The following is an 18,931-nucleotide window of genomic DNA, read 5'->3' as shown; positions in this document are numbered from 1 at the left end:
TGAACAAGAGCCATTCCTGACTGTAAGCTCACCGATAGCTAAGAAAACACGTGTCCTGTATGGTAGAAGCTAACCCTCCCCACTCCCCGTGTAAAACTTTCTATTCGCAGATGGCGCACCAGCTCCAAGCATGCACGGAGGCGTTTATATATTCAATACACTGTTCGTTGCATTATTCTGCATAAAAACAAAATGAACTGTGAAGAAACAAAAAGACATATAGACCGTAGGTGTAACCGGCAAAAAGCCAGAAACCAACCTCCACAATGCTGTGGAGGGATTGTAATTTACTGTAAACTCATCTCATATTCATGAACTAGTTGAATGCCTCCGTACAACAACTAAAACAATATAATGCATTACAAAGAAACAAAAAGGTTGAATATCCTGTAAAAAATAAAATTATTTGGCTGCAAAATATTTACCAAAATTAAGATTTTTAAGACCGCCTGTTTCTAAGCATCTCAAAAACAAATTTTATTAGTGAACTATTTGTGAGACAGTCACATGATGGAGGCGCTGTTACAAAAATTCAAAAGGTGCACGACCAAGAGCCGTGAACTCTTTGTCCCACGCACCGGCCTCACGTAGAAACTAACTGAGAGAAAGCACGTCACTGAACGAGCAGAGATGAAAGTGTTTTCATGTCAATGTGAACCCTCAAATATTTGTATGAGGAAACAATCTGAACCCTGACAGCGTTACTGCAAATAATAACTTTACAGCTCTGCTGTCATTATTTAAAGTTTAAACTACTTGTTTGCAGATAAATGTTCCGGGTGCTAGATTTGAACACATCAAAGCTTTTATCTGTCTATATTTGTCAACTATTGTGAGTAATATCCATCCAATTCTTTATAACATTTCAATTTGTCACTGGTGTATCTCCTCCTATTGTGGATACTATTAAGTCTCTTTTCCCCCACTTCTTTAGTGTCACTAGACAGAAAAGGAGTGCAGCAGATGGATTTCCCTTGCATCCGATAAAACCAATGCATCTGTTGTTATTCCACTTCTCTATCCAATCAGTTTTTTCTGGGTTTTATTTTTCCTGTGTTGCACGCTCCTGCTTCGCTTCTCCAAAAAAATCCACTGCAATCCTTTTGATACACAACGTTAAAACACAGCAGACTCCAAAATAAAGACAATGAGAGCGGAGGAAATCAGTTGCTTTTAGGTCCTTGATTTCCTGCCTGTTTGTTTTTCCCCCGCTTTCATTTATTCCTCCGTCCTTCCAGGGAGGTCCAAAGCTGCAGAAAGAATTCAGGACGTTCATCTAGGCCACACACACACACACACACACACACACACACACACACACACACACACACACACACACACACACACACACACACACACACACACACACACAGCTCATCTCTGAACACCTCACCCCCCCCTCCCTCCTCCTCCTCCTCCTTGCTTCTTCTCCTCCCCCTGTCTCTCAGTCCCACATCAGTGAGCAGTACACAGCCAATTAACGTTAGCACATGCATGATTTAGCTTCTCCCCTCTCTCTATGGCTTCAAACAGCGCTCGCACATTCAACTTCTCTACACACAGATGTGTAGCCGAGGTATCGACCACTTCGATCCGCGGTGTGAATTAAGGGGCTGGTCAGGTCCAAGTCGGGCTAATCAGGGGGGAGCCGCTCTCTTTGTGTCTTGGCAGACTATAGGCCTCCACTCAAGCCCATGGATTTAGTTTGAATTATTTAAACCTTCTTCCCCCTAATTCATTTTTCAATGGCTCCAAAATCTTTTTTCACATTATTCTCACATTAACCCTGTGATGAGTTGAAAAGCAGACATTTGAGCTTGTAGAAAAATATTGTAAGGGCAAGCTTCACTGATGTAATTAAATACATTCTCCATCTTTGCAATTCCTTCAATTCAGCACCAACTGAGTTGACAAATTGTCGTTTTCAAACCCGTGCTGCTGAAGTGGCCATGGCAACTCTGCTTCCTAACCACAGCAGTAGCAGTGGTGAAACATATCAATGCTTCCTCTGATTTTGTGTGTGTGTGTGTGTGTGTGTGTGCGAGCGAGAGAAACCAAGCCTAATAAAGCATAACAGATGCGTGAACAGCCTCGCATCTGAAGGAGTGTACCTACATATACTTATTATTCATTACTCTCTGTACCACATTATTATTTGGCAGAATCAATATCAGAAGAGCCGCGGAAAACAGAGAAAGCACCATTAGGCATTCAGGCGGTTATGGAGCTACGCATTGCTTTTAAGTTCAGACACTCTGCGTGTGCGACGAAGAATCAGAGCAGGCGAGTGTGGTCTTTGGGTGCACTTATGCACAAGTGTGTGCACACATCCAGCACAAGGGCGACTAAGCACGTGACAAGTAATCGCCGTCGCATTTTTCCTAAGCTCGCTGAAATAGGCTTGTATTTTCATTGTGTGCCGCACCCTAATTCAAGCTGAGCTTTTCAGTCGCGCGACATTGTTCAGGAAATACTTACTTTTCCAGGGTCATCTTTGGAGCGAGGCACTTTGAGAAAACACTTGTTCAAGGACAGGTTGTGTCGTATTGAATTCTGCAGGGAGAGAAGGAGAGGAGGTAAGGGGAAGGAAAAGGGCAAGAGAGAAGAAGAAACAGGGCAAAACAATTGTTGCAGTAACTTAACACTTAATAACAAATACATTTATTTCACCAAGAGAAATATATTTTTGTCAACTGATTTTAGTCCCAGTCTATGTTAATTGCAACAGCAAGTATTTGCCTTTTTTTTCCAGAGAGAGAGAGAGAGAGAGAGAGAGAGAGAGAGAGAGAGAGAGAGAGAGAGAGAGAGAGAGAGATTGGATATTCTTTCCTCTCCACATTCAAATCACAACCCACCTCTTCAGAACTGCTTGTAATGTATGACTGTGTGCTCTTATTGTTTTTATCTGTTTTATTATTCTACTTACATTGTAATGTTGTGTAAAGTGACTTTGAGTACTAAGAAAAGCGCAATATAAATTAAATGCATTATTATTTATTATTATTATTCTGTCCTTTTATCAGTGGTTCACAACATAGGGGTCAGGACACCTCAGACCGGTCATAAATGAATCTGAGGGGTCACAAGATAATAAATAGGATAGGTACAAATACAATTAAAAAAACATCTTCACCAAATGTTTGCAAATCAGCATCTTCCAAGGGCCTCACATACATGATATTGCATCTCTCCAAAGCCTCTGCTGTATCTGATGTTAGCTGCAGTTTCTTCTGGCTCTGGACCTCCATGTTGGCCTTTAGTGACAGTAAAGTAGTCTTCCACTTCCCACTGTTGTGCCGAGTGAAACGCGAGTCATTATGCTGCAGATGCGGACAGATGTATTGATCCAAACTAAAGCGTATCAGTTCCGTTGGACACACCTGAAGCTGCCGATTGAAGAAGGTGGCTGAAGCACATTCAATGTCGACAGATGGCAAGACAGAGTGAGGCTGGGGCAACAATGTGTCAGATCTGTGAGGGGAGGAGGGGGAGGGGGTAACCCAGGCTGCGGTGCGATGGGGATGAATGCATTTTTGAATATGTGGGGGCGTGTTCAAGCTAAAACAGGGCGTTATTTTGGGCTTCATGAAAACTCAAGCAGAACTGAAATAACACTCTGTTATACAATAACAAATTCATAGCCACAAATTCATAGGCCCTAATGAAGGGAAACCGACATTTCCACCATTTGTAATACATCCTATTGTTTGAGGGTGTTGTGTACATGTGAAAAGAGGGAAAGGGGGGGGGGGGGGGGGGGGGGGGGAGAGAGAGAGAGAGAGAGAGAGAGAGAGAGAGAGAGCACAGCAGTGCAGGCTAACCTAACGTGAACCTGCTCTCCCTTCAGGCTCCCATTCTCCACTCATCTGCTGCTGCTAATTAATACCACTGGGGAGGAGGAGGAGGGGAGAAGACAGAGGGATGGGAGGTATTTCTCTGCTTTCTCCTGAGCTCTCGCTGCTCGACACCGGCTTTGTTTCTCCTACAACAACCAACTTCTCTCTCCATCTGTAGCATAACAGAACAGCCTGATCCACCTCTGCCTCGCCCTTCCACTCCTGGAGAAAAGCTCCAGCAGTTTTCGACTGCTCTACTTAGCGGGTCACTGGCTGTACCCAGCCGTCCATCAAGGAAACGCTTGACAGTCGGCCGATGAAAACGGCAAAGAGAACCGCCACCAGCTCGACACACAAAGGCAACCATCTGTTCCGGAAACTTTCCTGTGGGAGGTGGCGTTGGATCATTAACGTCAGCCAGCCCGTCTAACTTTGCGAACCTCTATCTATTGTTTCTTTATTTACGCACTATTTTCACTAACCAAGCATTTTTTGCACACCTGTGCACTACTTGCAATGCACAATCCTGTGTAATTCAGACTTTGCACACTTGCAATTTCCCCTTCAGCTTGTGTGTTCTTTGCTGGGACCGACAAAAGTTGCCAATGCCGACGTTAACGTCTCATGTTGGCATTTGTTTATGGCATTAAGTTTGGTCATTGTTTTCCCCACACATGGAGTAATTCATCTTCCCTATAGAAAATTAAGAGTTTTTATTAATTGTTTATTTCTAGGATGGTTTGGGGAGCTTGTTTTTCTCAGTGTGTCCTTAACGTTTGGTGATCCACACATACAGTATAAAGCCTAGTTCATAGTTCTCCGTCAGGTCGACGGCGTACCTATGCTGTCGTCGCGACGCAGTCGTTGAGCATTCGAAGTTCTGCGTCGAGGGAACGCGTTAACCGCCATGCCGCCAGGGGGGTGTGGCTGTGTGGTTTAGGGGTTATATAGGGGCCGAATCCTTTTTCAACAGAAACATTTTTCGACAGAGAAGACGTTTGCGGAGGTGGTAGGAAGACAGACCAGAAAAAGCAACTGCTGGAAATTACGTTCTGAGCGGACCAATCACAGCGCTTACGGTCCGCGTCGACGCGACGCGTAGTTAGGATTTTTTGGAGGTGCGCGTCAGGCTACGGCGTAGGTACGCCGTAGCCTGACGGAGAACCATAGATTAGGCTTAACACTTTAATATCCAAACCCATTGAAACACCAGGATAACAAACAACACCTGTTTTCACGTTACAATGATTTCCTTATGTTGCTAATCATCAGTGTCAGTTTGCAGTCTGGCATATTTAAACATAGTTCAGCCGATAATTTAATACTGAGTTGGTTTTATCAGCGAGCTATTTTCAGACCAGGTTTAAATAACAATTGTTGTTGTATTTATTTAGCATCATATTGCTCAGGTGTTATAATAATCCATTTGATGCCTTAAACATTACTAGTCTGCTTTGGAGGAATCATCTTCCCACAATGGTCCAGTGTTTATTGGCATTAAACTTGCTATAAAAGTCTGCTTGCTCTGATATTTATTATCAGGAAACCACATACTAAGTTACGTTATAAATGATATTAGCTGAACGCTGCATGTACAGGATATTTGTAGAGTGCGCCGTTTGTGGCATGCTCCCTTCTTGCTGCTCTATATTGCTGAGTCCCACTGTGTGGTTATGCATTGTTTGTTTTCATTACTGTAGTCAGCTTGACAATTAATATTGACAATAAAAAGTCAAAATATTACAACAAGAATGAGTCTTATTAATATTATTATTACAGCTTATATCTGTGTATTCCTGCTCTCACTGGTGTCTATGAGTGAATCTGCTTGATATGTTTTCTCAAAATGTTCTTGTCAATTATATTCCTAAAGCTCCAATTGTCACCCACAAGCTAATCTCAGCATTACATGTTGGTTTCATTGTGAAATTTGATTTTGTCAATATCACCCAGACTTTGTATTATCCAAAACAACTATAATTGCATCTCTTCAATTCCATTTATATTGAATATACTTTCATACCCATTTACTGCATGATCATTTCTACTAGGATATGTTTTGCAGGGAGCTTTTGTGGCATGACGTCCATATACAGAGAGCAAAAAACAAACCTGCCACAATTTCACCACTCACACATCTTCAAGGACAAACCTGTTTGTTAAGGAAACTGTGTGTGTGTGTGCGTGTGTGTGTGTGTGTGTGTGTGTGTGTGTGTGTGTCTTTATGTGTATGATTGTGTAGCCCTTCATCCTGGAGAGCATCAGTCTAAGCCTGCTTGTGTGCACATACTGGATACATTGCCTTCTTTCCTGCATGTCAAGGAAACAGTAATATCCCCTCACTGAATGGGAATAGACACCATCAATAAACGTAATGATTAGCAGTGCTGTGAAGTAAGGTAATGAGATTCACCGCTGTGTCCTCCTTCCTCCCACTCCTCACCCGGCCTGATTAATGAGCTTATTGGGCCGGGATGAGGCCACGCATTCCTGCCCAGTAGCTGATGGATCACACAGTCGCAGGCGTCATGTCTGCGTGAAATGTAAGAAGGGCATCGGACGGCTGGTGCGCTCTATAAACACTCGATGTTTCCACTGCAGGACAATACCTCTAAAAGGAGTAAATCAGTGTTTGTCATCTACTTTATATATGCAGCAGTACAGCCAAACCCATGAAAAAATGCAATATCACTGTGTTTGTGTTTTTCCATACACAGCCAATCTTTGTATACAAAGCCTTAAGCTGTCAGATGTCCAATGATCACTTCGGAAACCCCCTCCCCCACACCTATCTGTCATCGGCTTACTGGCCCACCATTTCTCTAACTTTCCGAAACCAACAATCCACACACACACACACACACACACACACACACACACACACACACACACACACACACACACACACACACACACACACACACACTTCTCTCTATGTCTCCCTTTGTTTAATCTTAACACAGCTATATGTCTCTTTTCATGAGTACAATTAAGTGCAAAACTTTGGATGTCTTCCAGAAGCGACTGTATGCTTTTCACTCTGCCTTAAGTGTGGCAGTTAACAAGTATAAACACTTGTGATTTCTCACTTGTGCACGACAATTTTCTCAATTGTATCCCAGATTTAGAAGTTTGGGAAAATGTGTACAATCTGCGTGTACATACGTATGAATATACTGAATATATCATGTTTAGTGCAAACTAGAATGCACCCATTAATTGTATAATGTATCGTACCAGTTCAGTTCCCATAATGCCTCACGATTTTTAGAGGCAATTTTTAGAGACTGGAGATTAAAAGCTATGTTGCAGAAAAATAAGGTCAAACTACTGTTTTTACACAGTTATTATTAGCTATGTGGCTTTGTGCATGCATGTGTGGTATCTACAGTAGATACTGTTTATGTGTGTATGCGGCTGCTGCTGCTTAACTTAGGGCGCAGCATCCTGGTGTTAAAGAGGTTAGTTATATAAGGAGGGCTTGATAAGCATGGCTGACTTTTTGACTAAATGCAATGTGATATAATGTGATGTGTGACAAAAAGTCAGATTTTGGAAACTTGCTTTTGGGTGGAGAAGAAAGAGGAATGGAGTGTCAGACTCTCTCTCTCTCTGTGTGTGTGTGTGTGTGTGTGTGTGTGTGTGTGTGTGTGTGTGTGTGTGTGTGTGTGTGTGTGTGCGTGCGTGCGTGTGTGTGTGAGTGATCAAAGAAAGACCGCCACGTTTGAAGCTTGACAGAAATGGCTGAAGAGGTAAAAAAATGTGTGTCTATGTGTGAAGATGAGGTAGGGTGCAGGTTAAGGAGCCAGGAGGATGTTCTGGCCATAGGCAGGACACTTTCTGTCTGTGTGTGTGTGTGTGTGTGTGTGTGTGTGTGTGTGTGTGTGTGTGTGTGTGTGTGTGTGTGTATGTGTGTGTGTACGCCAAGGAAACAGGTCACACGGAGAAGGCTGAAGTTATATAAGCGGGTAGGTTTGGAAGATTTGGGTCATGGCAGCTGAGTTAAATACAAAGGGGCACGGGATGGCATTTCCTCTAAACTAAACAGTCTGGAAAAGCTTCACAAGTGAGGCAACAACGCTTTAACACTTCCATTTTAACAAAACACGGCTGATTACACTGAAATGGCGGGTTGGTGCAGTTTGTTGCACTGGAAACATACAGAGCAGCCCAACTTGTATTGAGGTTATTGCCCTTCTGTCCATCCCGGGAGAGGGATCTCTCCTCTGTTGCTCTCCCTAAGGGTTCTGCTTTTCTTTTCTCCCTGTGGTGGTGGTGGGGGGAGGGGCGTGTCTTGGGACAGAGGATGTCATATGATGTACAGATTGTAAATCCCTCTGAGGCAAATTTGTGATTTTGGGCTACACAAAGTAAATGTAATTGAATTTAATTCATTTTCTGCAGAGACAATGTGAGGTGACTCATAATTGGAGCACTCCAACTGCCCTGGTTGAATCATCAGCTGAGCAGCTGCGTTTGGGAGATATCTGGTTCTTTTATAAAACAGTCAAAGGTTCAGGTCTGTGAGCATAAAAACTGAAGGAGTGAGATCATCTATGACTCCCAAACAACATTTCTGTGATAAACAAAAGATTAAAGGCCTCAAAACCTGTTTTTGTCTCCATCAGCTTCTAGCTATATCAGCTATGAGTGACTGCCAACGTTAGAAATGTTTTGGTGAATTAGTTGACATGATGAAGTGTGATAAACAGGCCAAATTGAAATTAATTAATCAGTTGTCAAGTTTTCATCCAAAACAAGTTTTACAAAATTTCCAGAATATCAGTAAAACGGAATACAAACTAAAGTGTGTTTCCATCCTCTAGTGTTGTGTGACAAGAGAAGTTGAATGCAAACCTCAAACAAACAAAAGAATGTTGAAAATTTGACGAAAATGTGTTGCTTTTTCACCTCAGACAACTGTTATTGTTTCCCTTCTCCACCTTTTTTAAATTTAAGTACAGACATTGATAACAGTTATTCCATATGTTAGACCCAGCCATTCTTCAACTATGGCTTTTGGATTCTTTAAGAATTTACAGGAAATTAAACACAAATACAGATGAGAAAAATGAACAAACATAGCTATCAACTTCAGGACTGTGGACAATGTAGAAATAAATCGTATGAAGCTTGCAATTAAATGATAATATTAGATTTTATAGCTGAAAACAAATACAAAAAATAAACTAATTCAAACAAATGTACCATTGCTGTTTTGGATATGGCAAAGCATCAGAGGCTGGGGGAAAAAAGTAAGTTTTTGTTTGAAAATGAATTCACTGATGTGGCTTGGCAAGCTGTGACAAAAAGGCTGGAAGTCTTTACTTTACCAGGTGAGACAGAAAGGATATACAGAAAGGATATATGTGGTTGTGTGAATCCTGCTCGACTGTGCGCCTGCAGGGAGACTGAGGTCAAAGGGCAAGACGTTTTGCTGGCCATGATATATTGACCTGTGGAGGGCCTATGGAGCTTAACGTGCAAATACAAATGCACACTCAAAACAGCAGAAGTCAGGCGCTTCTCGTGCCGTTCAAGATGGATGTATTGTGGAAGGATATAGATAGCCCTTGTGAACAAGAGATAGAGAAACGGATTGAAAGAGAGAAAGGGAAGGACGATATAGCAATAGGGGATATTTTGAGAGAAGAGAGAGGAAGGAGATTTTATTAACTTTCAGCTGAACCCATACAGTGCATAAAGAAAGGGTAAAATGTGGTAAAGTTTGAAGGTAAGGCAGAGGAGAAGGAGCTGGGAGGGGTGCAAGAGGCACAAAGAACAAGTGCTGGAGTCGGCTGGAAGAGGGAATGTGGGGGTATGAGCACATATGGACAGGTGTCTTAGATGTGAGAGTCTCCTGGGTTCTGAGCATCATTCAGATGCCTTATTATATCCTGATGGTGACGGAGTGACAGACACTCCGTGAGAATGCGGGGTTGGATACAAGTCACTACTTCAAACTCTATCTCATACATATTCATTCCATTTGATGGACCCTTCCCCGCCCTCTACACTCCCTCACTGAAGTACTTCACACAAGTCATATATAAGAAGTGTGTGCGTGTGTGTGTGTGTGAGAGACTGACTATGCAGGTTGTATTTGTACACTGCTGAATGGGCTTGCATGTGTGTGTGCTTGCAGCTGTGAGTATTTACAGTGTTCGTTCAGTTTTTTCACCTGTGCTCAAAGTGTATGTGCATCTGTGCATGCGCCTGTCACACCTGTTAATCCGTGTGAATATGAATGTGTATACACATGTTATACTGCAATAGTGTACCTGTATCTGCTTACAGATATGTTTGTGTGGGATGGAAAGAGGAGGAGAAAAAGGACATGAGTGAGTGTGTGTATGGTGGTTTGTGTGTGTGCGTGTGTGTATGGTGGGGTGTGTGTGTGTGTGGGTGTGTGTGTATGTGTGCGTGTGTGTGACTGGCATAAAGACATCTCAGACAAGGTGGAAGAAGGGTTGCTGTTGTCTCTAGAGATCTCTGGAGAAGCTCCAAAACAATAATAAACAAAACATTTGAGATGTTCCGTTTCCAGTTTTTCCTTCCCGACACCAATAACTGAACTTGCAGATACCGAGTATCGATCCAATACCAGTGCGTTAAAAACAAAAAAAGTGATAAGTCATAATTCCCTCACTTCCCATCTACTTTATATTGCTGTGAAAACATTTAACTTTAAACAACTGGATTTGTCTACGTTTTTCACCAAAAAGGACATTTACAAGATAACATTTGAAAATTATCTAATAGTTTGCCATTGGCCGATTCTCATTTTTACGGAATAGAGCTGAACACTCATATTGTAACTCATTCCAACCTTTGTATATTCGCCATTAGCTCTTAGCTAAGCATTACTGTGCTGTCCAGGGGCTGCTAACAGCTAATGTTGACTTGCTCTCCTGTCGATTTCAACAGAGATCTGTTGTTCACAATGTTGCATCGTCGGTGAAAAAATAGGATCACGAGTGCTTTTAACCCCAGGCAACGAGCCTTCATCGGCCTGCTTTAATTACTGCAAAGAGCTGTAATCCAATGTGTCCTGACAGAGGTCCTGCCTGGTAGCAGATCTGGTGTCCAACTCTCCGCTCCCTCACCTCCTCTCTGGCTTTTCTGCAAACCAACACACCTTCAACACTTCATCAAAGCAAACAACATCTCTTCCCCTGCCATTCTGTGCAGAGGATAAATACTCCAGCATGACTTGAGTGGTCGCAGTTGCTCACGGCTCAGCTCAGAAAGACTGTTTTCACCACAACAAACAAAAATGGTGTCATGAGCAGTTCAACTAAGTGTTGGTCTGGGACTGTTTAATTTAAATAGTTACAAGAGGCCGGAAGTTGCAAGACTATCCAGTTTTTTCAAAAGGAAAAAGAAAAGTACCCATCTTGTGACCCTTTAGAGCAGACCTGGGCATGTTACGGCCCGCGGCCTCTCCCAGTCTGGCCCGCGTGAGGACAATCAAAAAAGAAAAAGAAAGAAATAAGATGCACGCCATAAATGCAATACAACGGCACTGCTTTTACTTTGAAGGCGATTTATGTATGTGCGTGCGTGCGTTTATGCAGCCTCAACAACAGGCAGTGTTGCAACTTGCCGACTTGGAGACTGACGTGAAAGCACGTATTGTTATGCAGTTTCTGTGCTCAACGAGCAGCGGGTGCTGCCGCGAGCCCCTCCGCCGTCCCAAAGCTCTCACAGGCGGTCAGTCTCACAGGAGCCTCGCGCTGCGGTCCACTCCCAGCTGCAGTCTCCACGTCCAGATTGCAAATTAATCGTGCATGCGCAAAGCCGCCGCTGATCCTGACCTGCAGTCTGATACACTATGACAGAGCACTTTAAGTCAGTGTCACTTCTGGATCTTTACTCTTCTCTCAAAGAGGAGCACTTTCCACACATGAGGAGGCCTGCTCAGAAGATGTTAGTTCTCTTAGGATCTACCTACACAAGTTCAACAAATCCAGATCCTCTCTCACTGATATCTGTCAGCTGTCCTTCACATATCCACCTCATTCAACCAGACTTCATGCACTTGTTCAAGCCAACACAGACTGGACTTTTCTTACTGAGTAAGAAAAACGGAACTGAACTGGAAAACATCAAAAGCGCGTATTGCTTTTGTATAAAGTTAATAAATTGATGGTCTTTAACATACATCTTTAAGGAACGGTTTAAAGGTATCTTAAAAAAATTTAATATTATTTTTTTTACATATTTTCATAGCCTTATTGTAACATGTATTCTTACCAGTAGCAGCTCAAAACCATATAATTTACAGGTTTTTTTTTTATAAAGTAATAACATTAATATTGAGTTAATTGAATTAAGTTCAGCCTATTGGTTCGGCCCTCCATAACGGTCCCAATTTCTCATGTGGCCCCTCAGGAAAATGAATTGTCCACCCCTGCTTTAGAGTGTCCCGACCTCCATGTTGGTAACCACCGTCCAAAACTGCCAAACATTCTCATCTCACAACCTTTTTTGGAAGACAAATGCTTTCAGTTGCTACTTTAATACAGTGTTTCAAACAACACTGAGACCAAACCAGGTTGCGGAGCAGCAAGAGGGGCACTGTGGCACACTTCCTGTTGCTGGTCGTGTCGAGCCGAGCGATGCGGCGAAGAGGCAGCTTCTGTCAGTGACTTTCTCGGAGCGGAGAAGTAGGAAGGAGAACAAGGAGGAGTGTCCTGCTTGTGCTCTGCTGCTCTACTAATGTTCGACAGCCTCATTCTCCTTGTCTCGATGCCGTTCAGGTTGGTTTAACAGTTAACATTTACGATCACATCTCTTTTATGTTCGCTTAGTTGTCCGTCTACAGAATCCAAACAATATGAACAAATTGTGAGTTTGGAGGTTTATTCATTTCAGATTCAGCAAAGTAGCCAAACCGTTGTCGGCTGTGACGCACATCTGTGTTGTTTGGCAACAAAGAGGATGAAGAAGAGGAGTTCTAGCCATTTTTGACTTCAGTGTGGACAGAGATCTCTACCAAAACGACCCGAGAGTGCCACGTGGAGGCTTGTCATTTTATATGCAGAGAGAAAGATTTGAAATAACTAGGTGTTTTCATGTAAATGTGTACACACACATTAATACTGTGCATGTTTGATCGTGGTGACAGTGTTCAGAGCACAATCAAGCCAAAATTGTTAAACAGATGAAGATTTGGTTTTGTTACTTTATGGCATTTAATTTTGCACTATATGAAAGCTAGCTTTTGAATTTATTCAATACTTCCATTGTCTTTATATTGATTCCTGAAAAACCTAAAAATCCAAATAGACTGGTTCAGACTTGGTTAGGTCAAAATACTTCCTAGCTTCTAACTTTGCCAAACATCTACAATTGTTGCAGTTTCCTCTTTGCGGGATACAAACCCAGGGACGAGAGAATAAGCTCATTCTGTGGTATAATTTTTGCATTCCAGAGTGCTACGGAAACCAGCCTTAAGCCTATTATTAGCCATATGGAGAGTGCTACAGGCCTGGCTGGTTAGAGAGGAAAACGCAGTGCTGGATGGGTGCCAAATCCTCGAGGAGATCGCAAGAGAAATTCCTTGTTTTTAATTAAGAATTTAATACTGAAACTGCTATTAGTGATTAGTATGTAATTAACAGCACACGCAGTGTTACACATACAAGTTAAACTATCTGTGTGTGTGTGTGTGTAGAATATATATATGTATATGTGTGTGGATAAAGGGAGCCTAAGAAGGACACTGCTGATAATTCACGATTTGTTCATCAAACGCGAGCGACAATTTATATAAAAAATACAAATGTGCTGGAGGAAAAGTGCCTCGTACAGAAATGTCATCACATTGCAGAATTTCTTGCAGAAGGGGGGAATTAATCAATATTTGTTCTATAAAGGCATTACCACAGTTAGAAATCTCAACATTACCTTTGTATTGAAGAAGAAATACTTTTTTATTGTATATTATATTATAAGCTATATATTTTGGTTCACCCATCTCCAGATGCTTTAATGTTACAGAAGTATAACTTATGACAATGCTTTTTTTGAGAGTATGCATAACTGTGAACAACAGTCAGAGTATTTTCTACTTTCAGTAATATAGGCCTTATCTATACACTTTATTACTTAGATTGATATTGGGATCGGGCAGTGTGTTTTATGTTAAAATGTTCCTTTTCATAGTTGTTTTTAAACACACATTTCAGAAATGTCCTAAGAAGCTACGGTGAAGTAGGATTGTGGCAATGGGTGCCGTTTTAGGCACAGGAATTGGAATTTTATATTATGAAACTTTATATATATTTGCAATCATATATGAGCTTTGATGTGAAATAAAACATATTTTCAGAGTCAAAGTTTAATTTGAATGACATGGAATCTATATTGTACATTATAATGTATCACAGTGTCAGGGAGGAGATTTTGACCTTGAGACACACGCGCATCTGGGCAGCAGATTGGTGTAACGTGACATGTGAACTGGGAGTGCTGGGGTACATGTAACAGTCCTGTATGCGTTACCCAGTGGCGAAGGGGTCAACGCAGAGACTCAATAAAACAAACAGACAGCTGGTGGCGTTCTCCTCTTCCTGAAACGACTCTCACAGACAAAAGTAAGCAGCTGTACAGACAAACGCATTATCTCAGCCACAGACGTACACGTGCATCATATTCTGGAGATGTACAGACACGCACTCCGCACACCGTGTTTTCCACAGATTATCTTAAAGCTGAATCACAACGAGCACAGCACTGTGGTGAAATTTCAGTTGTGCTCGTAAGACACAAGCTGCAGGAGCCCTGGTGCAGCTACATCCACAAAATGACTCCCAGCAGCCAATGACAACAGCCTTTCTCCACATACGTAAGTACACTTGACACTGTGCACTGATCTCCACTGAGCTCAGTCGCAGATCTCCCACAGAGCAGGCAGAAGGGGATGGGAGGCAGAACAATGGCCCAGTGCTGATTCAAATCAGGTGATTGTCTGTGACATGTGGTGTTCAGCCAAAGGCCAAAGGCCACTGCGGTAGCGCTGCCCTTTACAGAGTCACATTAGGCCTTGCTAATTCGCAGGCAATTAGCCTGGCTGCACGGGAGCTAGCCTGAGGCGATGGGGGTCGCCAGGGAGCAGCACGACTGCAACAAACCATTCGGTGAAGGTACAAGTCTAGACTGTGTTTCTCAAGCGGTGAATAATGGCAAGGCCTTCACATTTCAAAAATAATATAACTGTGAGGTAAGCTTTGAATAACTAACATTACCCATCATTATATTCAGCCTGAATATAATAGAGCAGCATGAATACAGATTTACATCGTTTTTCTTTCAATCAATTTATCATTCAGTCTTTAAAATGTCAAACAAATAGTGAAAAAGAACAGCATAAAAGGAAAGCTAATTAAAGCAAAACGTAAAACACAAAATACTGTAGGGCAGGTGGTGAAGGTCAGTTTTTAAGAGTTTGTGATTGCACTTGTAATAAAACAAGACATTCTCAAAACACCAAAAAACAGATTTAATATCAGACAAACTGATGAATAAGAGACAAAGGCAAAAGACAAAAATTAGTAACCCCCGCCTGTCTCCCGCTGCGTGTTCACTCTGAGTTGTGGTAAAAGTGGACCCTAAAGTGGAGGGACACGTGGGTGTGAAAGGGCTGCGAGGGGGCTGCAGAGAGCATGGGAAAGTAGAGCAGTGCACAGCATAGGACACAGACAGAGAGCGGGAGAGGTTGGTGAAGATAACATGAGGGACATAATGCTGTTCCAGTGATAAAACATAATGCGGGAATGATGCAGCCTGATGCAACGCTGTTTGCATTCTGCTCCAGTAGCTCCATTCGTTTGCTCTAAAAACAGAGATGCTTTTGGGTGCGTCAACAAGCTCCATAAACAAATGGCAACAAACGCATTTGTGTGCAATCAAATTTCATGTTTTTCTATTACAGATTCCAAATGTCCTCCACTGCTTTGGAGGGAGGTGCTCATCATTACTCCTCAGATGAAAAGAGCTCCCTATATTCATTTCCAGCTAACAAACAAAAATCTCACGACCTTGGAAAGCATTTGAAAGTGTGTGCCTTTGTGTAGACGCAACACATGCAGTAAGCCTGTGGTGTTCAACCAGTGTACGTAATCGTGAGATTTCTAAGGATGGAAGACGACGTGTGTGTGTGTGTGTGTGTGTGTGTCTGTGTGTGTGTGTCCTGGTTTCAACTCCGCCGTGCCTGTGCTCCCCTCACATTATCATACAGAGCAGACGGCGTGCGTGTGCTGGGTAGTAAAACTCTCCTCTGCTCTCTGACAGTCTCCTCTCTCTTCTCCAACTCCCCCCACCCTCATCTCCTCTCCTGCTGTGCTCCTTGTGTGTAATCTGCAGACTGCACACGTACACTGCCTACCTGAGTGGGAGTCTCTCTGTGGGTGTACGTGTTTGTGTTTATGTGTGTGTGTGTGTGCGCACATGTGTCGCAGAGGGTGAAGGAGACGGCAAACACAACGGTACACATATGAGCCGTTTTCTGAAAGCTCAAGTGTTGAGTTTGCCTTGAGTCGGTACGTTCAGAAAACACAAATTTCCAAGTATGTACTTGCAACGTGTGAGCCGACCACGTCTGCCGAACATGGCAGCCAGACAATCTCTGTGTCTGTGTCCCACTGTGTACAGCTGACAGCAATCACCTGAACTGGAATGAACCAGACTTACATAACTTTCCCTGTGATGGCCATGGCTGGTATAAAACAAGCCCCACTGTTTTGAGTCGGGTCATCCAGGAAGCAAAAGTTTACAGCTTTTTCCAATTCCAACACAGAAATGTGACTTTTGCTTTACCTTGAAGTACTGCTTAATTCAATACTTTATGGACTTCTTTAATATCAGTTCATGCCCAAGTCAGTGGTTGGAAATGATTTTTTCCACCACAGATCTGTGGTTCACTGGTCACTAAAGATGCCAGAAACAGAAAGGACAAACTGTTGTGCTTTGAAAACACACATATTCTAGGAAATACTGAATATTATTGCGTATTGTTAGAATGGACCTGGCCTAATAGGAAAGCAACCCAACTTTGTGTTATGTATGCCATAACAAACTCTCTGCACTTGTGGAACATGTGAGAATATAGCCACAACGCCATGAGTGCAGGGCTTTAATGATGCTACTTGAATGCAACCACATACACACACTAATCAATGAATCTACAAGGTGTAATTATGGGATACTAAAACATCCTGGCGCCCAAGTACAACCAGCAGGAGAAGGCCGTCATGAGCTGCAGCGAGAGATATCCTGAATGGTCTTTAACGCATATCCTCTCTCTCCGAACAGAAATGAAATTGATTGAATCCTACATGCAGGTAAGAAGCTCTGCCAACACAACCTGGCTTGTATCATAACCTTTTTGTCTCCCGTGTCTGGCATACATCTCTGCTCAGGGAATGGTGTGTTGAAGATTATAGACGGCAAACAAACACAGGTTTGTGAAAGGGAAAGAAGAAGAGAAGAGAGGAGTGAGTGACTAAGAGAGGGGAGGAGAGAGGCTGGGGGAGTGCTTGGGAGATGAAGATAGAAAGTGAAAGAGAGAGAAATAATGAGAGAAGAAGAAAAATGTCGCCGCTTTCAGAGAGATGAATTAGTTGATAGTTTGGAGACAGCCTTTACAATGTGTCAGTGGAAGGACTGTATCCTTCCCCTTCTTCACTAATAAGGTAGAGAATCCCCAAGACACAACCGTGGGGATCTATTCATTTCTCTCCAATAACACTGCCACCTTTCTGTTCCTACTAGCCAGGATTTGCATAGCTTAATTTACATAAGGATTTAATAATGTCGTCTGAATGAGACAAAACGCATCTGTCAATCATTCCTGGTTCACTAAAAGGTTCCGGTGCTCTTCCTGGCAACCTCTGGATCAAATTTGTGCAGTTTGAGGACTCGCGATGGCGCTGAGGTTTGATAGCACTTGATCAGTCCAGTTTTAGAATCAGCTCGTCTCAGTTTAGCTTTCAACATTTGAAAGTTATAAATAACTTCACTTAAAATTGAGATCTGTAATCATCTTTTGTTGTGTGGGAAGGTAGAAGCACTTTGAGTAGCTGTGAAATAAGATGAGCCTACTTATATTTCATGAGCTACTTGCTCCAAAACGGTAGGTCCTAATTACCAAATTACTAGGTTTCAAAGTTTACATTTCAATTTTTATACAAGTATAACTGGCAAATTGGAAGCAATTGGACACATAGAAAACCTGAACAAAAACAACACAGATAAAATATTTTTTTTTAAAAAGGAGACTAAACTTTCTTGAAAACTATACATCCTCCAATATTTTACCCCACAGGGATTGTGATTATGTTACCACAAGGTCAGAGCTGGAGTGCACTTGGACCCCTCCGGATCCACTAGGTATTAGACATGTCAACACACAGACCTGAGACCAGATATAGAAACTTACCCCAAAAAGCTTGACAACATATTGCTAAGTTTATCTCTCTTGTCTGGTCTTACCTTCCAGCCGCTGCCCGCCTCTCGGTAGTAGGGGAAGTTGTCACAGATCCACTGGTAGATCTCACTGAGGGTCATCCGTTTGCGCGGCGAGCCGTTGATTGCAAAGGTGATCAGGCTGGCGTAGCTGTAAGGCGGTTTACCGTCTCTGTGCTGTGCAGCTTCCTCCTGGTCCAACGTTGTTCCCGGCTCCAGGTGGACAACTTTCTTGCCAGGCCCGTGCCCGTGATGGTGGCCGTGATGGTGGTGTCCATGGTGGTGGCTGTGGTGGTGGCCCGCATCGGTCTTCTGAATGGCGGCCCTCATGCTGAGCTGGGGGAGCCAGTCCATTGAGGTCAGGCTACTCTCCAGCTCAGAGGTCATGGCTCTTGTAGGTCGAGGGGTCAAAAGGGAAGGGTGAGAGGCTCAGTGACGTGGCGTATGGAGGATCTCCTGTTGGCTCACTGAATGGGTGCTGTGCAGCAGCCTTGGCTCAAGTCTGGAAGAGCAGGAGGTTTGTTTACTACGACTATTCATCTACTTTAGCTGGAGCAGAAAGCACACTTGGCAGAGTCACGCAGATGTTAACTTGCACACAATTTTCCACATACAGTGCTGCTTTG

General features: G+C 42.8%; 1 protein-coding gene across 1 annotated transcript in view; it reads right to left on the bottom strand.

Moving 5' to 3' along the window:
• Window positions 1–18,692, bottom strand: part of LOC306743256 (forkhead box protein J3-like) — a gene marked incomplete at both ends in the record, with an annotated part of 38,634 nt that extends 19,942 nt beyond the window's left edge. The window contains 2 exons of the mRNA XM_079225761.1: window positions 2,479–2,553; window positions 18,333–18,692. Coding sequence (XP_079081887.1) covers window positions 2,479–2,553; window positions 18,333–18,692 — 435 coding nt within the window. The remainder of the gene's footprint in view (window positions 1–2,478; window positions 2,554–18,332) is intronic.
• Between the last annotated feature and the right edge of the window lie 239 nt (window positions 18,693–18,931).

This window comes from Taurulus bubalis (genome assembly GCF_910589615.1).
Source record: "Taurulus bubalis genome assembly, chromosome: 11".
In the NCBI taxonomy this organism is placed as follows: domain Eukaryota; kingdom Metazoa; phylum Chordata; class Actinopteri; order Perciformes; family Cottidae; genus Taurulus; species Taurulus bubalis.
Note: the sequence above shows the minus strand (reverse complement) of the source record. Positions and strands in the feature narration are given on the sequence as shown.